The sequence below is a fragment of the Telmatherina bonti genome (assembly GCF_933228915.1).
Source record: "Telmatherina bonti genome assembly, chromosome: 1".
Lineage (NCBI taxonomy): Eukaryota > Metazoa > Chordata > Actinopteri > Atheriniformes > Telmatherinidae > Telmatherina > Telmatherina bonti.
In genome coordinates, this window is record NC_136619.1 from 35,949,474 (window position 1) to 35,971,230 (window position 21,757).

The 21,757-nt window shown below is 40.1% G+C and overlaps 2 protein-coding genes across 6 annotated transcripts in view; one reads left to right on the forward strand and one right to left on the reverse strand.

Moving 5' to 3' along the window:
• The window catches only part of madd (MAP-kinase activating death domain), a 51,337-nt gene extending 37,375 nt beyond the window's left edge, over positions 1-13,962 (forward strand). For 3 of the 5 annotated variants that reach the window (XM_079239308.1, XM_079239310.1, XM_079239309.1), the window contains exons 26-35: positions 415-535; positions 667-772; positions 874-984; positions 1,061-1,168; positions 1,290-1,454; positions 1,996-2,068; positions 2,434-2,540; positions 7,195-7,264; positions 9,684-9,730; positions 11,413-13,962. In XM_079239308.1, the coding sequence (XP_079095434.1) occupies positions 415-535; positions 667-772; positions 874-984; positions 1,061-1,168; positions 1,290-1,454; positions 1,996-2,068; positions 2,434-2,540; positions 7,195-7,264; positions 9,684-9,730; positions 11,413-11,526 (1,022 nt within the window). In that variant the 3' untranslated portion in view covers positions 11,527-13,962. The remainder of the gene's footprint in view (positions 1-414; positions 536-666; positions 773-873; positions 985-1,060; positions 1,169-1,289; positions 1,455-1,995; positions 2,069-2,433; positions 2,541-7,194; positions 7,265-9,683; positions 9,731-11,412) is intronic. The other 2 variants (XM_079239312.1, XM_079239311.1) reach the window with 1 other exon arrangement.
• Positions 13,963-14,065: 103 nt separating this feature from the next.
• Positions 14,066-21,757, reverse strand: part of bbox1 (butyrobetaine (gamma), 2-oxoglutarate dioxygenase (gamma-butyrobetaine hydroxylase) 1) — a 25,849-nt gene continuing 18,157 nt past the window's right edge. Inside the window, exons 4-8 of the mRNA XM_079242957.1 lie at positions 19,166-19,364; positions 18,248-18,353; positions 17,881-18,077; positions 16,774-16,940; positions 14,066-15,105 (exon numbers count right to left, since the gene is read on the reverse strand). Of these exons, the coding sequence (XP_079099083.1) occupies positions 14,945-15,105; positions 16,774-16,940; positions 17,881-18,077; positions 18,248-18,353; positions 19,166-19,364 (830 nt within the window). The 3' untranslated portion in view covers positions 14,066-14,944. The remainder of the gene's footprint in view (positions 15,106-16,773; positions 16,941-17,880; positions 18,078-18,247; positions 18,354-19,165; positions 19,365-21,757) is intronic.

Here is a 21,757-nt window from a genome sequence, read left to right on the forward strand (position 1 = left end):
TCTTTGCCGATTCAACATTGATTGAAATATAAATTATAATTTGAATATAAGGACAGGATGGTGGAAATGAACTTCTTTGTTTTTCTTGTTGTTTCTGTGCTTTATTTATCAGCCATCATCCACCCATGATGAGCATATTTGTATTTGCTAGGTTTTATTTTTATAGGGCACTTTTATATAAATGTCAACATTATCATGTGATTCCAGAAACGACAACAAAAATGTTACAAGTGTATATAGAAATGAATTGGAAGATGTTGACTTGGAAGATGGAAGGTGTGCTTTTGACTACATGGTGTTGGCTGTGTTTTAATGGACCAGCTGTGAAACGGCTGAAAGAACGTTTTTTTTTTTTTTTTTTTTTTTTTTTTTTTTGCCTTTTTGGAGTTTCATGTTGGGTTTTTGTGTCTCCAGGTAAGGAACGCTCAACTCTGTGGGACCAGATGCAGTTCTGGGAGGATGCCTTCTTAGATGCTGTGATGTTGGAGCGTGAGGGCATGGGGATGGACCAGGGACCTCAGGAGATGATTGAAAGGTTTCATATTAGCAGCATCTTTATATGAGCTGCTGTTGTGTATTCTTTTAGTCTCCAAATATTCATATATAAAATATGTTTCTACACAAAAGCTTATTATTACTAAGCTCTTGTTTTTTTTTCTCTTTAAGATATTTGTCACTGGGAGAGCATGACCGCAAGCGCCTGGAGGACGATGAGGACAGACTTTTGGCCACGCTGCTTCACAACATGATAGCGTACATGCTAATGATGAAAGTACGGAAGCCTGTTAATCAGCTTAATCATAGATATTTGTCATTTATTTTAACCCTCTCAGTTATATAAACTTTAAATGTCTCATCTGGATGTTTAATTAGGTCAGCAAAAATGACATTAGGAAGAAAGTGAGGCGCTTGATGGGCAAATCCCACATTGGTCTTACATACAGCCAAGAGATCAACGAGATCCTGGACAAACTGGCTCACATGGTGAATATTCGTCCTTTTGGATTCAGTTATTTTATCCAGTGTCAGTTTTTTTTGTAATGATTCATACTGTGTGCAGAACGGCCGTGAGCTGTCTATCAGGCCCAGCGGAAGCCGCCACATCAAGAAACAAACGTTTGTTGTTCATGCCGGCACGGACACAACAGGAGACATCTTCTTCATGGAAGTATGTGAAGCCTCAATTCTGCATACACTTCGTAAAGGAGCGTTTTTGGATGCAATCATGCAGAGAGCACGTTGTCCTGTTTTATTTTACAAATGGGAAATTTTATTCATCATTGTTTCAGGTTTGTGATGATTGTATAGTACTGCGGAGCAACATTGGTACCGTTTATGAGCGCTGGTGGTACGAGAAGCTCATCAACATGACTTACTGCCCCAAGACCAAGGTGTTGTGTCTCTGGAGACGCAATGGCCAGGAGACGCAGCTCAACAAGTTCTACACGAAAAAGGTTAGAAAAAGCACCTTGTGTTTTTAACCTTTATCAATAAAATCACATTAAAAATGTAATTTATCTACTATTTGTAATGGGGTTTCTTAATTGTATTAAACTTATTAATTTATTTAGCTTTTTTCCAGTTTTTTTTTTTTTTCTTTTAGTATAAATAAGAATTGATTGACAATGTCCTCCTCTGGAAGGTGATGGCAGGAATGTCCTCCTGTAGCTTTCTGTTTTGCGGCGTCTCTGACTGCACACACTTTGTTGTTTCCTTATTTTGTTGTAAAGACGATCTGAAGAAGTGTTCATTATGTTCAGCACTGAGTTAGCCCCAGTACAGATCTTTTAGATCACTTTGCTGGGACAGTCTCTGCTGCCCTCAGCAAAGCTGACTACGCTTTCTGCAACACCTTCATGCAGACGCTGAATGATCTCAGCTTCCTTAGGAAGTGGAATCCGCTCTGTCCTTTTCTATGGATGACTTCTGTGTTGTATTTCCAACTGAACCCCAACTTTATTAATATTACTGAATAACAGAAGTTTCTCTTTCCAGTGTCGTGAGCTCTACTACTGCGTGAAGGACAGCATGGAGAGAGCTGCAGCAAGACAGCAAAGTATCAAACCAGGTAGAAACAAACATCAGCATGCAGGGAGAATTTGTTTAATGTAGCCGTTTCCTTTAGACTGGGGTGTCCATTATTGGTCCTTGGGAACCGTCTTGCATGTTTCCTGCTGCAGCACCTGAATCAGATTGATGGTTTAACATGCTTGGGAAGAACTGGACAACAAGCTGTTGAGTCAAACCATTTCATTTGAATCTGGCGTTTTGGATAAGGGAAGCATCTGAAACCTGCAGGGTTGTGGCCCTTTGGGACTGGAGAAGGACACTCCTGCCTTTAGTACATTCAGAAGGTTATATAATGTATCAAAGTAAATAAAAATCCACAGCGCAGAGAACTGGAACATTCCTGGTCCTGCTTTCCTCCCCCAGGTCCCGAGCTGGGCGGCGAGTTCCCCGTCCAGGACATGAAGACAGGTGAAGGTGGACTGCTTCAGGTCACACTGGAAGGAATTAACCTCAAATTCATGCACAGTCAGGTAAGAGGCCAGTAACGCAGCAGAGAAGCTGTTTCTCATCTCGCATACGAGCATGAGAAGAAAATCGTTCATGACGGTTCAGATTTCATTCCATCCATCTGTCCGTCTCTCTGCTCGTCTCTCACGTTTGACTCTGCTTCATTTCCATTCATCTCATGATATCTTCCTCTATTGTTATTGATATCAAGGTGAAAATATGATTTTTAACCATTTTAACAGAATTAATTGGCAGTCACTCACACTTGAGTGTTTTCCCTTAGAGGAAGAATCCCAGTTTGTGCGTTTGCTTTTTTGGATTTGCTGTTTGTTTTTTTGTTTTTTATTTGACTTTGTGTTTTGTTTTGTTTTTTTGTTTTTTTTGCACGTCTTTCCCAAAACAATATTAACACATCCTGCTACACAAGTTTCCTTTGACATCCGTGGTGCTCAAACCTCATGTACATTTATTGTGTGGGAGGAAACAAGGTGTTAATCTGTGTGTGTGTGTGTGTTGTGGTAAGACGGATGACCTTAAGCAAAGACTTTTCATTAATAATTGGCTTTAATCTCAACTTGTGATTTTAAGTTTGGACCCCTGACCATTGTCATGTGTTGTCGTCTTGTCTGTGCAGGCATTGATGGTTGGTTTATTCATATTTCTCAGTATATTAGAGTACAAAGCTGTGATTGAACAATGCTTAAATAGTGACCAAAAGATCATGGCCCTGCTGCAGGTAACATATCTCATAAATACCAAAAACAATTATAAAACTAAAGTTCAGCCACAGGTTTACCCAAGATTTTATTTGATCTTATTTAATTTGATCTTATTTTATTTTATTTGCAGTGTGTGCAACTGAACATACTTAGATTTAGGATTATTTGGTTTAAAATGGAAATATTTTCTTTTAGCCAGACATAAATCCTCTCTTGTGCTGCTTTGTGAGACTTAATGTGCAGAGAATAAAGTATACTTGAGTTCATCTCTGTTGAGAACCGCTCGAGTCAATTGATCAGTGCATCTCTATGTGTGACCAGAGGGTAAAAAGCATTGAACAGCTGCAAAATGTGCCCTAATACCTTCACAGGTTGGTTTAAATTTACCCACATTACAGGAGACTATTGTTTAGGAATCTCACCTGTTGTGGGATGTACCCACGCAGGGATTTGTCCGCCCCCCCGTCAATTTAGATTTTCTGCCTCCAAGAGAAAGAGACAAATCTAGATTTCAGTAAAGATGCTATTCGAATTAATTCTGATTAATTAAATTAATTAATGTGAATGGTGTGTGTGTGTGTGTGTGTGTGTGTGTGTGTGTGTGTGTGTGTGTGTGTGTGTGTGTGTGTGTGTGTGTGTGTGTGTGTGTGTGTGTGTGTGTGTGTGTGTGTGTGTGTGTGTGTGTGTGGACACAGGGACACAAATACTTTTAAACTAATTATTAGATTTGTAATACAAGGAGAAATCTGTTGTTGTTGCTTCATTATTTAAGCCGTTGCTCAGAAAAACTGTAGCCAACTAGGTCAGTATGACAAGTGGTGAAATAAAAGCCCATCTATTCTCCCATTTCAACTGATTCTGTTTTTTGAACTAATCTCAAACCAGTTTGTCTCCTTTTGATGGATTGTGGTGATAATACAAATTTAAAATGCGACTGGGAAGCCCATGAGGTTGTTGTTACTGTGATTGTCCGACCTTTTATTCTAAAATCTCAACAGGACAAAGTTATATTTGTAGGGAGAGCTGCCCCACAGTGTAGCATTCATTACTGATTATAAACTGTTTGGCTTCTTTAAAAATGTTATTTCTAATTGATTAGTTATATTTAATCACCATTATTTGTGTATTTATTTTTTATAGTATTATTTTTATTTGCATCCATTTGTTGCTAATAATTTATTATTTTATTTCTTTATTTTTTATTGTATTTATTTTGTAGATAAATGTCAGCATTAACGGGTTAACACTTAAAGTTACAACCAAATCTGCGGTGAAAACAAGCTTAATTTCCGCCCCATGGTCTTCTACAGAATAAACTGGAGGGAGAATCAGATGAGGTAGAGCACTGGTTCCCAACCTGGATCCCTGACCACACATTGGTGATAACAGTCACATCTGTGATATGACTGTTTAGAGCCAGAGTCATTGTTGCAGTTAATTCAAGTCTGCTACAACATATGTCCTTTGTCGCAAATCAGAAAGCTGCTTAGAAGGCCAGACCTTGAGCATCCAAACAGTTTTCATGTATTGTGTGGTTTAGTGAGGTCAGTGAGCTGGTGAGGTATTATAGTGAAGAAGGTCATGTTTATCCTGGTAACTTTATTTATTTTTTATTTATTTATTTTTTTCTTCTGTACTATTGTATTAATAAAACTTGTCTAAAAAAGTGCTGCTGTGCAGAAGATGCAGCCCTACTTGGAAAAACAAAACAAAAAAAAAGTAAGGCGGGATGTGAGAAACCTAAAGTTTTCTCAAAGATCCGCATGGGACTCAGCCAGAATTAAGTTAGTGATGAGAAGCTAGCTAATGAAGACATGGCAGTATGCAGCAGTGTGTGTGTAGGGGGGAGATCCATGGCTCTTTTGTCGCTGCATGATGGGAATCTTCAAATAAGTTGGGAACCTCTGATGTGGTTCTAACACCTCTGCTGGTGCTGGAACAGTGACATGTTGGCGAGGTTCTGTTATGGCTTTTTGTAAAGTTATTGGAAGTTCAACCTGCATGAACTGACAGCAGCACGGTCAAAGTGAGGTATATGATCACAACTGTGCAAGTTATATTGAGATAGGTTGTTACATCATCCTTAAAGCTAGAAAATAAATCAACTGAAGAGATGAAAGAGATTAACCTTTTGTCAGCTGTGTTGAAAATGACTTTATTGTTCAGTCTGAGGAGTCGCCGATTGTTTAAGATGCACTTTAAAAACTGTTGCACCAAACAGTTTTCAAATAACCAGTTTAACCACATAAAGAAATACACGCTCCTTCTACTTCTGTACTGTTGAAGCTGAAGATGCTCTTAAACACAAATTAGGAACTTTGATGCTTTGATATATATATATTTTTTGTACTTCTCAAACATTTTATTCTTTCATTAGGAGCTTTGACAAGCACTAATACAGTTTTAAAAAGTGATTGTCACTTTTTTTAAGCCACAACTTCCAAATATATCATACCTTCATGATCCCCGTAGTCCCTATAGTTTGAAAATTATAAAAATTACGCAGGAGGATAAAGTGGATTTTGGTATATTCAGTTCTCCATGGTGACAAGGTGCCTACATGCCTATGGGCCCAAAACCAGGTATGTTGCTGAGATGATGGCAGATTCAGATGAAATATGACATGAATGACAACTTAGTCAGATCCACAGCTTCAACATATTAGCCATAATATAAATATTACATTTATTTGATAAATGTATATATTTTTTACACTGATCTTGCTAATCCCTTAAAGTATTTTGGGACCCCCCCCCCCCCCCCCCCCCCCCATGGGTGTCCTGACTCCCAGTTTGAGAAAAGCAGGTTTAAAAGCTGAAAATGACTAAATCTAGCCTCGTAGAAGCGGGACGTGTGCCAGGCAGCTCTGCTGGGACATGGCTGTGGAGGTGACCTCCTGCATCTTAGTGGGATTTTCTGTCCATCAGTGATGGCTCGGTTTATCTGTCCTGCTGTGTTGAGCAAGTTGCGTTGGTGCCAGCCCTTGTTGCTGGAGGAGGAGGCATGGAGGGCTCTGGGGGACTGAGGTGTATAAAAGTCCAGGAAAACAAAAGGTGAATCCAGTTCTCAACACCCTTGTCAAACCTCTAGTCCTCTATTTTTTTTTTTGTCTCTCTTTTCTGTTTTTGTTTTTCTCCCATCTGCCAGTTTTTTGGGGCTGAATCCTCTTATGATGGTTTTCATTATTGGCTTTTAAGCTCTCCGTTAGATTTTTGACTTGAATCTCTACGAGGCTCCTGTGGATAGCGCCCTCTCGGAGTGTCGTCGAGTGTTTGTGCTCTTCTGTCCGATAATAATCCAAACCATTTCTCTCCCATGCTCTCTCCCCCTGCAAGGAGCGGAAGGTACACAACCTCTGCTGTGTTTGCTTCTTAGCAGTTACATCTTATTGGGTTTTCTTTTCTTTTCCTCTCTTTTTTTCTTTTTACTGTCGTAGCTGTATGGCAAGTCCTGATTTTGTGTCCTTGTCTTCATTTTGTATGGAACTTCCATGTATGCATCATATGGGCCATATTGCACCTCTGAGCATAAAAAGAAATGTTTTTTTTATAATTTTATTTATATATATATTTTTTTATCTTATTACTCCGTCAATTATAAGCACAAATTTCCTACTTCTAATAAATCTCATTGATGAAGCGAGTCATTTTGAATTAGCGTTGAGCTTTGAGCAGACTAATTGCATCTCTCCTCATTGCCCATGTATGCGTTTGATCATGGAAACTTCTCATAGTGTGCTTTTCTCTTCTTTTGGTAGCTGTTGAGAGCTTGCATTTCATGTTTAGCTGTTTTATCTTTTTCAGTTTTCTTTCTTTTTTTTCTTTTTTTTTTTACCTTTCATACTGAATAAAACAAGTTTAACATGGTTAATTTTCAAATATGAAGTGTTTACTCTTCATCCAGTGTTGTTGAGTTAATAATGTTCTGTCTTGTTTTGTTTGTTTTTGTTTGTTTTTAGGTTTTCATAGAGCTGAGTCACATTAAAAAGTGCAATACAGTGAAGGGAGTCTTTGTCCTGGAGGAATTTGGTAATTACACCATCTATTGATTCTAGGCCTGTACTCGGCACGGCAGTAACTCAGCTTCGTGGCAAATGTATTGACGAGAGCTTATAAAGTTTCACTAAATTGGAGACTTTCTCTGCTCCAAGAACACCGAGACTCTGATGTCTGCTGGTGATTACAGGAGCGATGAATTCTTCAGGGGATGTGGTTTGCAGTCACATGGCAGTGTTGGAGTTGTTTAATTTTGCTGATGAGGACGGACATAGTTGGCGAAGGCTTCGTAGTTGGGATGAAATCTCTCTCTGCCTTTTGCCCCCCCATGTTTTTGCATTCAGAAGAAAGGAACAAGAGGATGAAATTAGAAGTGAAAAGTTTGGTCAGAAGCAGACATCAGCTTGATTAAAGTATTAAACTTAAGAAACAATTCTGCTAAAGTTTCTAAATTGACTAAACTAATGGTTAATGTTTAGACTTGCTTAATTCGTCAGTCTTTTTTTTTTTTAATGTATCCCAACAAGTCTGAGGAAAAAATATCATATTTTTGCAAGCTAGCCAATTGTGGTTTTAAATTGGATTCCAGTTCTTCCTCAGATGATAAAATCAGGATTTTATAATCAGGGTGAAGAGTGTTGGTGTTGCCACAGCAACCCATACAGATAGCCCATTTAATGTCATGTTATTTCGTTGCAAATAAATTTGGTTGAAAGATCAGACAAGTCAAACCAAACTGGTTCACCTGCAGGCTGAACAAAGTTCTCTGGGATGTTTTCATAACCGATGGAGAAAAAATCTTCTCAACACATCAGTGAGCTGCATTCTTGTGTTGAATGATAAATTCTTCTAATTTCATTCAACTTGATACGTAGGGTGTTGCTGCAGAAAATAATTACCAGACCAGTTTGCAACAAATGCACCAAACCCTTTATACAGATAGTTTTACATCTTTAAACTGTAAAGTTATAGCTGCATATGAAGGTAGAAGTCAGCACAAAAATGAGCTTTGTGTTAGTGTTGACCTTTATCCTGCAGAAGTTATTAAAAGTGCACAGAACCCCACCGTCTTTAAGCTTCAGAAGCGTTACATAAGCCCTTTTTTACGTTGTAAGATAAATAAAGCTTTCTCTTTCATCAGAAAAGTTTAAAATAATATTTCTGAAGGAATAATTGATACGTGAATCTGATAAGAGTAGTTACCGTAGTTACTGTTTCCCATTTCTGAGAATGAGAAGTCGGTTTTATTTCTCTATTGACGGGTGAATCTGTGTGGTTAGTTGCAGCTCAGACTTCCTCTGCGCTTACAGACGTGAGCTGTAGCTGGAATCATCAGAGCATGGTTTACATGTCTAGGTATGAGTCAGAAAGGAGGATTCACAGCGTTAACGGTACAGTTAGCGATCGTCAGAGGTTGAAGCTGAGCGCCTGGCTGGGTTACTGCCGTGCCTCTGTGCTGCTTTTGTAATGTTGCCCTCATCTTTGCCACTATGAAAACCTTCATTCTCCAGCAGGTAAAGTTTTGTCACCTTTCTTCTTCAAACTAAATGCGTGCAGATTATTTCCTCCCTCCATGATTGCATTCTTCTCGGTTTTTTCTCCTTACTTCCTACAACAACCTTCCCCTGCTTCAGTCATCACTTGCTTTTTCATTTCGGTGATCACTCTGCACTCCATACTGTCACGGTGTGGTCATCATGCTCTGACCGTCCACCTCTGTATCTCAGATAGCAGAGATCTGAGGTGGGACAGCTGGTTTGTGGGGGGTTGAGTAGAGGGATTAAACTTTCTAATCCCTCTTCACCTGTCCAGAAGTCAGCCTCTTCATTCCTGCTGTGGGTTCACAGTTACTAATGAAAAGTCCGTCTGTCCTGTGGGCAGTGACGTGGCACTGGGTCACAGGATTTTAGCTTCTGGTAGCTGCTTCTCTGCAACGGCCTGTCAGTTCACTGGGGTGGAAAGAACTGGGGAGGGAAGGTTTTTCTTTTTTCTTCCCCTTTTCTTCTTTGTTTGTTTTTTCTGTCTTTTTCTCCGTCTCTTAAAACTTCCAACCTTTGCAGATGAGAACCTTTGTGTTTAATTTGTCTGTTTTGTGGGCCATGAATTTCTCCCCAGCAGCCTTTTCCCAGATTAAAACTAACCCTCCCACTGGTCGGCGACGTCTTCAGATGATCTGAAAGATCCAAACTGATCAGTTCACTTGTTTATAAATTGATATATTTAGACCAAAAAAAAGCAATGTAACCCATGCGCCAGTCTCACTCTGTAAAGTTAATTCCACTCCTGACTGCGACGGTGGATTCTTCTTGGCCCACATTTTTATTTTACTGCTTTTTAAAAAGTCCAACTTTTTAACCCCCCACCCCACCCTGAAAAAACAGCTCTCAAACATGAACTCATCACAGTTCCTGCTGCCTTTAAATTCTTTGTTTTGTCTCTTGCATCGGCATAGTTCCTGAAACTAAAGAAGTGGTGATCCACAAGTACAAGACCCCCATGGTGAGTCCTCTTGTCCCCTGCCTGGGGTCAGTTGATGAAATGTAATGGACAGCCGCCAAGTTGCTCATGTTGTTGTGGTATTGATCGTATTGGGTTGGGTGATGAGTAACGTACATGAAGTCATTTCTAGGTCCTTGTTTTTCACCAGTATGACGCTATTCCAGTTATGTTTGTCTCTACACAGAAAGATTCCTTTTCACATGCAAAAAATAATCCATTTATGTATTAAAAAGATCTTTTTAAAAACCTTAGATGTGATCCATGTTAGAGTATCATCAGTGTTGTTATGGGAACGTAGTGATTCTGTTGTACAGACAGTTTAGGGGGTTTTATGTAGTTCGCAAACAAGCTAAAATGTGTTTAAATGAATTATTTAAGATCTATTAATTTATGTACAAGTTTTATAAATTTAAATGTAAGATTTTCATCTGACGGGATTCATTTTACATCGGAACCACATGTAATTTGTCATAATTGCAGTTATTGACTGTGATGTTAATCCCATGTGACTCCGACATGTTGGTCATTTATGAAGCAATAATTCCCTGCATCTACCTACGATGTTTTACTGAACTCTGAGGTCCTGTTATAATTCTAATCCAATGCAAATAGACATTTCTGTGATGTGGTCACAAGCGAACCGTTTCATCATTTGGCGGGATTTGTTTCCTGGACGCATTTTATATCAGTTTTGGCAAAGAATGGAGGCTGCATTGGAGTGTGTTGACAGCTTTCTGGATTCCTGACCAGCAAGACTCTACTGGTCCATCATGTACAGAGGCAAAAAGAAAAGGCTGCAATGGAGTGTTAAAATGGTTCATGCTTTTAAATGTGCAGTAAGAACATGCTTCTGTTTGCAGCCTACTGGGCAACATGTCCTTTTGTAGCACCTACTTAGCCTACATCATGATCGGGGATGTCTGTTAATTTTGGTTCATTGTCAGGCTTTGGTTATCCCGTGCAAATGTGCCACAGATAAAAACAGATGTGGGGGGGGGGGGGGGGGGGGGGGGGGGGTTTAATTTATTTATTACATGTGGTTCCGTGGTTAAAATTTATCCTGACAGAATGGGGCTAAAGAGAGCCGAGGTAAACATGAGACCAGCTTATAAACATACAATATAAACCTTTTGGGTCAACATCCGGTACAGCAGTAACTGCAACTAAAATAATTTTTTATTCACATTTATTGTTTTCATCCTTTAAATTTCCACCAGCAGTAAAGCAAGTCACCTGCAGAGTCATTCTGCTATACTCATCATCAACGTTCAGCGCTCTGCGGTTGTTTTGAAGTTGCCTTCACATCAACACTGAGCTGTGTCTTGACTCTTAGAAATTTGCCTGCTTGGTTCCTTCTGATAAACTAATAAAGATATGGTGCCAAGGTTTGAATTAGTCACAAATAATCTAAAAAAAACAAACAAAAACACCTGATTTCACCCAGTTAAGCTGCTAATCCTCCAGGCAAACAGACCCCAACATCCAGAGTTACTCGCACGATTAATAGTAAATATGTAGTAGTACTAATACAAGCTGTATTATTAAAGAAGTTAATGACCGACTGTATTTAGCCTGATGGGAGCGTGCTGTCTGACTTTGTTCCTCATTTCATTTCCAAATGCTAGAGAGTAAACGGCAGCTTCATTTCATGCTGCTCCCATGTTTTTTTTTTTCCTCTGCAGGCGCATCAGATCTGTTACTCGGTCCTCTGCCTTTTCTCGTACGTGGCGGCAGTGAAGGGGAAGGAGGCGGAAGGAAAACCCAAGATGCTGTCACCAAGACCCCTTCCTAGCTAGTCTCCAACCTCTGCTTTCTCCCCCCCTCCTCCTCGACATGCCTCTCTACATGAAAAGGCAGCTCGGCTCTTAAACCAGACTTTTGACAATCCCCAACTTAAATCTAAGCACACTATTCCTGCTCTCTGTCTCCCTCCTCTTGTACATAAGCCTAAAACCCTTTTTAGACCCAGTTGTGTAGACATGTTGGTCTGTGATGTCGTGTAAATACATCCAACACTTTACCGCTGTTGTCCTGATGTTCTTCCCCAGCTCACTAAACGCTTGCTCCTGAACCTCTGGGGAGACCCGACTCCCTCCAAGCTCCTCTGCTCTGTGTGAAAGTCTCCCATTGTTCCCGCTGCCAAGACTAAACTGTTTTTACTGATACAAAATGTGAGGGCTTGCCCCGAGGCACAGAGTGCATGCAGGTCCCGTGCACAGCCTTGACATTGGCTACAGTGAAGCTCCCCCCCCTCCTGCCTGTCTCCATGCAGCTGTGTGTTACGGTATTCTGTGATATGTTGTTACTGTAAAGTTGCGGTCTGTCCAAGTTTAAACTGGTGAAACATCCAGAGACCCTCTTATAGTGCAGGATGGTCCATACTGAGGAAAAAAAAGAAGAAGAAGAAAAAAAAAAGCTACTGTATACTGCACCAGAGCACCGCATGTAAATGCTTTTAAATGGCGGATGAACCCTAAAATACTGTGAGTGTTCTCTGATGTGTTCTCTTGCCCTAAAATGGCCCACCAGGCTCAATTACTGTTCTAGTTCTACTGTAAAGTTTCTCGTCTGTGGTCTGCTGTTATTAACTGCATGTTACTAAGAAGATGACAAATAAATATTATATATATTTCTATATATAGTATTTATTTAATATATACATATTGACTGTACATTTCTGGGGGGAAAAAAAAAAAAGCTACAAAATGTTGATTTATTAGATGTGCAATACTTCAGAAGTAGTTAGCCATTGCTGGAGCCAGGTTTTCCTAAGAAAACTGGCTTTCACGGGGTGAAGAATGTAAGAGATTTTTTCCTTTCTATAGTGCATAATGATCGAACAGTCGGACTTCAGTGTGACACAACCGTTCAGAGTGTCTGCTGAGGTTATCTCTGGTCAATCACGGGGCAGAAAACAGCTGCTAAAGGGGGGTCTCTGAGGGGAAACTTTAGTGTTTGCATTGAAGTCACAAGCACTTCTTTCAGAGCAGTAAACGTTGTCAACTTGTTACAGATTAAAAAAGGCCAGGAGAGGTTTTACTGCACATTTTCCATCTGAAAGCAGCTTCTAGAGGCGGCATGAAACGTGACTGATTGTAGACGCATGTGTCGACTTTAAAGCTCTGTGGGACGATGTCAGCTGTATGTTTGCTTTGCTGCACTTTAAAACTGTGTGCGTGGTCAACTTTATAGTTTTTCATGGTGAGATTAAGTTGGGAGAACATCTGTTAGCCTGAGTTGATACTTAAATGGATAAATTTTCCATATTGAAGAGTCTTCTAGATCTTTATCTTCTAGTGGAAATGTTTTTAATATACGTACATTGTTGTTGGAACTGCTGATGTTGACAGGATCTTAAAATATTCAGTTGTAAATCAGCTACTTGGATTATTCTTAATGAGTTAGAATAAAAAGAGACGTATTAGTAGAGAAATGCAACATAAACACCATCAACACTGCCTTCTCATAAATCATTTCAAATACACGGGACCGTGAACAAATGTTCCTTCTGTAATTATTTTGACTGTAAAAAATTCCAGAAAATCTTGCTGAACTTGTCCTCAGATAAAGCTTTTCATCCTCACATTAGAAGCAGAACAGCGGCTTTTATGCGACTGACAGAGTTGTTACAGAAAACTAAACCGGCAAACACAGCAGCACATTTCTGTCCTGTGATCGACCTCATCAGATGCGTTGAAGCCAACGGCTGTAGTCATCAGATCGTCCAGTCTTAATGTGTGTGTGTGTGTGTGTTTCATGACGGTGAAACCAGTCTTGTTGCTGGCCCATTAACTTCCACAGTGAGAGTGTGTGTGTGTGTGTATGTATAAGTGTGGTCATGTGGTGACCAGTTTCTTCAGATCAGCAATATATTGGTACAGTTATATCACTGGAAGAGGCTTTGTTTTTCTTTTTTCTGGTATTTTCCTGACATGCTTGTTATTTTTGGTAATTTAAAGGATTATTTGGAGGATATTAAGATGTTTCATTAAACATAAACGCTCCATCTGAAGCATCTCCAAACCAGATCTGGGAATTTCCTGTTTAATTAAATAAAACAACTTTTTTTTCTCCCCTCCTTTTTGTTTTTTTTGTTTTTTTTTTAAACTGGAATATTGCAACTCGTCTGTTATTGTACTTGCTGGCTGCTGTTAACAGAAGGAAGAAAGTAATGAGATGTCAGATGTAACTATTCCAGTATTTGAGAAAAATAAAAGTATTTATAGAATATGTACAGCTTTGGCAATATAATAAAGTTGTCCCAAATGGAGATAGGTCTGATTTTTTTTTTCTCTGAAAGAAAAGACACTGAATGATGTGGAAGAATGACAGAAGTAGAACTTGGAGGATTTATTTCACAAAGTGCAGTAGAACAGATTTGTTTTCCAAAGTACAAACCATTCAGGAGATTTTTAAAGTGCAAAGCTGACAAAGGCAGAGGATCCTGCAGCCACCAGAGCTGCTGGAAGGTGCTCCGTCACCTGAAGGCATATTTCTTTAACTTGACCCTTTTACTTCCTACAAAAAGTTTAGATGCTGCTGTCTAAAAGGGGTAAGGACGCAGGAAGAAAACTCCAAATTTTCAATCTTATTGAGCTCAAACCCTGGATTCCTGATACATTTACAACAGCAACGAAAAAACCCCCAAAAAACTTGGCATATTTTTTACATCTAAACTATAATGCATGTTTCTAATAATCTGAATTTAGACATCTGTGGTTGTCATCTGCCAGCGAGTGCTTCATGTGTCTGCAAACCTTGGACAGACACCAGCCGTCTCATACACAAGCTAACATGTCTGACCAAACTGCAGGTTTTTCTGCCTCTGATAACACTTCAGTTCTGGCACTTTAAGGAGAAACATTATTAAACCAGCAAAAACACTCATGATGTTGAGTATTGGGGACAATGTTAATAAAAAAAAAAACCCAAAATAAAACCAGGACAGTGAAATTGAAGAAAAAACACTTAAGCGGGTCCAAGTGTCTTTGCATTGTTGTGTTGCGCTAAGATTTACATGTGAAACGTTTACACTTAGATTCATTTCAGTAAACCCTAAATAAGCTCTCTGTGTAATATAAAATATATCATTTACATAACCGACTGGATGCTTAAAATGCTACACAGTCAGAGATTTTGCTCTTGACACTATCTGAACTCGCACTTTCAGCCCGTTTAAGGCTACCGATTTAAACCTGGCCTCTGGTCTGCAGCTCACATGTCCTCTTGGACTGATTTGCGGAGGATCCGGAGACGAGACATGACCTCGTCCCAGTCCAGGTAGGCTCCCTCCAGGTGCCGGAGCCTGTCTGGCCTGCTAATGTATTTCCTCCTCCCATGGAGCAGACGCCAGTTGTCAAAGGTCACGATGTCGCCTGAAAACAGAAGCCAGTCTAGATCAGGTATGGGGTAAATGTCAAAAGTTCAACACATGATGACCTTAGCTTCTGCTGCTCTACTCTGCCACCTAGTGGTCTTCATAGTCCAACAGAAATGCAGAGTAAAACCAAACATGGGGCTTCCAAGCAGCTTAAAGATCAATATCTTTGGGGAAAAAATGTGTTAACCCACATTTTACTGCAGGGATCCTCAATCTTAGTCCTCGAGGGCCGGTGTCCTGAAGGTTTTCCAAGTGTCCCTTCTGGAACACAGCGGACTCAGACAAGCTCTGCACGTTTCTGCTAAAAACACCTTGATTAGGATCAGGTGTGTTGCAGCAGGGTCATATGGAAAGTCTGCAGGACACCGGCCCTCGAAGAACAGGAATGAGGATCCCTGTTTTACTGGAACCAGTTCAGCTGAATGAAGCTGCTTATTGAGTGGAGGTATAACCTGACCCACACACACACGCACGTACACACACAGCAGCTGTTTGTCTTCAGAGTTCACTGCCGATTTAAAGGCTCAAGGTACGTCCCTAAACAGTTACATTTTTTTATAAGGATTTAAAGACGGAAAAATAAATGTATATATAAAAGATTCAAAGACATGGAGATTTTGGGAATAATAATAAAAATTAAACTGCTTTACAGTTTCTGTAACTTTTTAAAAGCTTACCATTTAAACATGTCCGAACTGGAATGACTGGTGTCCCTGGCAGATGTTGCAAGCTTTTATTTCTTAAAGATTAACATTGTTAGCCGATTAGTTATTCAAGTTACCTTCCATGTTTCCTGATGATTCTTTGTAACAAAAATGAGAGTAAAACAGGTATAATGTCCATGGAATGGCAATGTGCACCTGGAGCAAAGCATAATGAATATGGCGGCTCCTATATGGTCTGTAAGAGCTGTTGCAATATTTTTTGAACCACTCAGCATATTTTTACAATGGAAACAAATCAATCTCAGGGAATAATGACTTGTGAGTAAGAAGATGGAAAGCGTGACTCCATCATAGATGCTGTGTCATTTGCTCAATCCTGATTGGACGATTGCAGGTTTTTGGTTTAAGTTTTGTCTTCTGAAAAGCTCAAACTTTAAGCTTTTGAAAGTTCACGGCCGGGTCATCATGATGGAAGTTTTCCAGTCAATAAGAGTGCTTAAAATGATGCAGGTGAAGCTTTAATGACCTCATCTCTTCCTACCCTTGTCCAAAATCTCTCCTCCTACCCTTGTCCAAAATCTCTCCTCCATTATAATTCACTGGATGCTGTCGGCTCCTTGCTGGGGAGGGTTTATTTAGAGGGATTTTACCAGACTTTGGTAACTGGATTTGGGCTGCAGTGATGGAGGTGGCACTGACATCTCTGAAGTCACAGTGACCTTAATGATGACAAATGTGTTCTACATGACTGTGTTGTGAGCATGTGGTATTTACTAGAAGCCTGACCATCCTGCACAGTGACTCCTTCCCTCTGAGAACACTCTGACATTTTATTGTATTTTTTTTTTTTTTTTTAATCATCCTGTCTTTTTTTTATTTATTTGAAAATTTCCCCAAATGACTCACAATGTTTAGTGGATAAAAGCTGACCAATGTTAAGCCTGACATGGCAGACACTGTCTTTTACATCTGCAAAGTTTTGTGAGGCAAACACTGACCTGGCTTCATGGTATATGTGACCACATTCTCTGGTCTGTTCATGATGTTCACATAGGCCTTCAGAGCGCTGTAGAAGTGCTGGACCTGGTGCAAGGGGAGGTCCAGTACAGAATCCCTGGTGGCGTTGTTGTAGTTTATCCTCACCGCTCGGCCCTCAGAGTCAACACTAGCCGGAGAAAAGCAAAGCTCAGCGTCACGGTATGAGTTTTAAAGCTTCACCAATTAGTCCAGGGACTGTTTAAATTAAATTTTTAAAAAAATAAAAAAGAGCGACAAGGAAACTAGCGTGTTCTTAGAAAAAAGTGCATTTGTTTATTTTCTTAGAACAACAATGACAACAATCCTTGCTTTCTAACTTGTGGTTGAGTAAAACGTTTATAATATAGTAATTATAGTTAAATGATCAAAACTTGTAACAGTAATGCAGGGTGTCCAAAGTCGGTCCGCAGGGCCCGCTGTCCTGAAGGTTTTCCATGTTTCCTGTTCCAACACACCTGGTTTTCATTAAACGGATCCAGCAGCCAATGAATGATAATGGCTGAATCCTTTAAATCGGGCGTGTTAGAACAGGAATACATGGAAAACCTACAGGATCGTGGCCCTCGAGGACTTGAGCTGGACACACCTGCAGAAAAGGAAGAACAAACACTAACAGGTTTACTTCCACAAATTTATCATATGACTGAGAATATGCTCTCGCAAACACTGGAGGAGGCCATTAAAGGGTTAAACTGATCGAATGGGATTCTGTATAGTATTTTTTTTTTTTTTTTTGGTTAATTAAACAATCACTTGATCATATTTACAGATTATGGTAAACTTGATCAGTTCTGAATATATTGCAAATGTGTGAAAAGCCTTTTTTATTCATGGAACAGTGATCAATGTCTACAAATCACATTTCATGTTTTGTTGTTTTTTTAACATGACGCAGACTTTAGGTCCAGAGATTGTTTACACACATTCTAGAGTAAAGCTGGGTGTGATCCTTCTGAACAGCAGATGGCAGTATCTCCATTTCAAATCAAAACCCTGCACATGCCTGCTGATAGCGTACCACCGCATCAGCTTGTGGGATTTAAGACGGCTTGAACATCAACACTTACTCGATGATGCGTTTCTTGGACTGCAGCATGAAGTCGCAGTAGTCCGTCCCAGTGTCGGTGAAGTCGACGTGCAGCGAGGTGAGCATCTTGAAAGCTTCTGGGTCTTCTCTCTGCAGCTGCTCGGCCATGTGGAAGCCATCCACCACCTCACTCTCCCCTCCTTTCTCGGCCTGGTTGATGCAGTGCAGAAACTGCACCTACAAACAACCCAACACACACACACACACACGTTGCACAAATGCTCGTTTTACAACTCTGACGCCATAAAGGCCAAATAAATGCCAGACGTGATTCAGAAGTGATGCCATTTCTGTTTAGTGCATTTTAATCCTCTGAGCAGCATGGAAGTTTTTTTTTTATTACTGACCCCAGGTGCAAAGTGTAAAGCAGGGTAGTCTGTATGCAAGCTGAGCTTCCCTGTAGTGTAGGCCACGTTGTTTGCCATGGGTTTGTCCTGAACCTGCCATGTATGCCTGAGGACAAAGATAACATTCATTAATAAACCACACTTTAATTACTCAACTTTGGCTTTGGAAGATCAGCTACAACAATTAGGCTGTGAGGAGGAAAGAATGAGATCAGATGAACTTCGGAGGGATCCCTGCGGGCGAAACAGGGCAGCTTCACAGGAATGCTTTAGACTGTAGACTCTTAAGTAGATTTTTCATTGAGATGCAGCAGGAGTCAAGCACTAATGAGGTAAAGTTATCTCCCATGTTCGGTTTGCGCGCCTCGTTTTGGATGAACCCTGAGTCCTTAAACAGTTTCTCTGATAGCGAGCCTTCATGTTCAGTCTGCAGACTCTTTACTTCCTGCAGTATGAGCTCATCGCCTGGCAGAGAAAACACTTTATCCTCCAAACCTCTGTTCTGACTGAACGCACCAGGTAATTTCTCTGGCTTTAAAAAAAAAAAAAGCTGGAATGCTTTTAGGTTGTTTTCTCTCCCCCGTCTCTGTCGTCTATTCATCATCACTGCAATAAGTCAAAGTGATGAGCTCCGGTGTGAAGAAGGGGGCAAGAGACTCTCTGAACTGCTCTGCAGAGCGTTAGATGTTTGAATAGTGGACATATCTGTCCAAACACCAGAGCTATAGGGAGCAATGTGAAGGCCTTTTTCTGTCAAACATCTGAGTAGTTTTTGGTTTTACTGTAGTAAATAAAGTTGTTTTTTGTTGTTGGTTTACAGACAGAACCAGCAGGCTCTTTAGCCAGATTCGGTGGTGATTCAGATGTTGCTGAGGGGGGAAAAAGAAACAAAAAAATGGAGGAACATCAGAGTCTTACCCATAAAATGTCAGCCTGAGGTAGCCAATCCTCTCAGCAAGTCTGGCCACTTGGCCCTGCTCCACAGGAGCCCCCTTCAGGTAAACAATGCCAACTCGTCGCAGCGCCAAGAGCCAGGCGAGCGCGGCCTTATCATCATGGAGCACTTCCTGGTAATTGGCTGTGGGAATTCGCAGGTTGGAGTCCCAGTAATAACGCTCTGAAATTGAGAAACGGCACATGAGAGGAACATGGAGCTTCTTTGCGAACAGTATGAGTCTCATAGCTGCTCTGTTACAAAGACTAATGCTGCGCTACAAGATCTGATCAGGTTTTGCAAGTATTCATTGAACAGCATGTTCTGTATAGATGTGGTCGCATCAATCCACACCAACCAATATCGTTTAACAGTGGAAGGACCACAGCAAGCCTAATTCGGCTCAGCATGATTTAGAAGATCTTCTTCATGCATTTAACTGCAACTAATCCAGAGTACTTCTGCTCGTGTCCTCACAAAGGCTAAAAACTGCAACATATAACCCCAGTTATCAGGTCTTTATAATGTCTTCCTGTGTAGCGGAGAAATGACTTTACAGCGCTGCCGGTGTATGAGGTTCTGATTGGTCCTGGTCCAAAATATTTTTCTGATCTGCTCATGCCATACGAGCCTTCAGGACATCTAAGATCCTCAACGTTTGTTTTCCACCATGACAGGAAAAACTAAACAGAGAGAATCAGTGTTTAGTTTTTGTGATCAGGTCTGACAGTTATTTTTTTCCAACATAGTTTTCCCCTTTCTTTCTAAATACTTTGTTTTCTCATATTTGTAACTGGACAGTTTTTTACTGTAATAACATGAATATAAATATGGAATAAATGTACTTAATTAAAATATTGAATTATATGTATTAGAACAAAAGAAGCTTATTAGCACTATTATATGAATGGATGGGGTTTCTTTTTCTTTTTGATACATATAAAAAAAGAAATTATATATATATATATATATATATATGTATATATAAATAAAACAACCATAATGGTGATGTATTCCATTACTGCCTGTCAGAATCATATGTAACCCACTGCATGTACTCTGCTGTTTCTCAGTTTTTTTGTTTCTTTTAATTTTTTTTTAGCTTATTTTAATTTTTCTATTTTTAATGTTTTTCTTTTATGTAAGGCTCTCTGAGCTTTGTTATACATGGAATATGTAACAAACTAACGTGCTAAGGAAAAAAGTCGACAAATTTGAACAAGTGACCAAGTACGACTGTCTCTCTTTCAAAAAGGAAACAATTAATCTGTTCATTTGTTTATTGGACCCCCTCTGTTCCTTGGAGCCCATTAAATATCTAAAAGCTGCAGCGTGCCACAGTATGCGAGAGTCTGCACAATTGAAAAGATATATGGCTCGCTGAGAAAAATCAGCATGTCTCCATCAGACAGACAGAAATGGAAAAAAATCCTCCCACTGCTCTCCACCCAGCTGGCTCTGCTACTTTTTTTCCATGCAGTCTTTCTCTCTAGCGACTTCCACAGAAACAGCTGCAGAGTCCATTTGGAGGTGGAGGAGGGTTTAATGGAGGCGGTTATGTACCTGTCTGATTTTTATGGCCCCCTCCTAGTGTCTCTTTCTCAGCATCCAACTTCACTACACTTTTTAAAAAAACGCTGCATCACAACTAGAATACGAGGATAAAACTTCTACACACGGTGTGCCTGCAAGACTCCGGTATTTATCTTGATCTAAAGTGTCTGAAAGCAGCAAAGGAAATGTGACTGTTCACCGAGAGAGGGTGTGAACGTTCAGAGATGCAACTAAATGACTTCAGCTGGTGATTTGGAATCTCAAAGCTTTTTTTTTTTTTTTTTTAAAGGCATTGAGGCCCAAAGAGCACACAGATGCTACATCAGTCAGAGACATAGTCATCATCATGATTCACAGACCTCCCCCCAGGCTGTTGTCACAATCAGTTTCTGGCTGCACAATTCAAAGGGTCAAGAACCAACCGCTCGTTAAAACTTGCCATGAGGGTGGAGAGAAACAAAGGCAGACCATGAGAAAATGAGGCAAAGGTCAATCCTGAATGTTACAATTACTAGTGAAACTGGACCTGAATGTCTTGTAAAGGCACCGCAGCGCTTCACGTCTTCAGTTCGGAGTGTCAGTCGTGACAAAAGAGGCCACGGCTCTGGTTGCAGTGTGCATTTACATCAGATGTGCAGCTCTGGCTTCAGTTCAGCAGGAATCTTATTCTGAAAAATTATCACGCTTGCTGCTATCAGGAGAGTTCACAGTGTGCCTGCTGGGTTGGATGGAGTGTGAGAACTTTGCCCGAATATCTGCTGTCTAATCATGTAATCAGCACCTCAAATCAGTTTGTTTTTGACTGCGAAGGCTAATCACAAATCTGAGATGCGAATGATCAAAAGGGAATTCTTTTACAGTCTGTCTGAACTGCTGGAGATAGAGATCTGATCAAGTCTGAACAGTCAAAACTGACCTCAAATACATCAATTTAATTTAGTATCCACTTATTAGAGGCTAACAGAACTGCTTTTACCTGCTACTCAACCTCGTTTCAGGGGGAAATGATGAATAAATCTGTT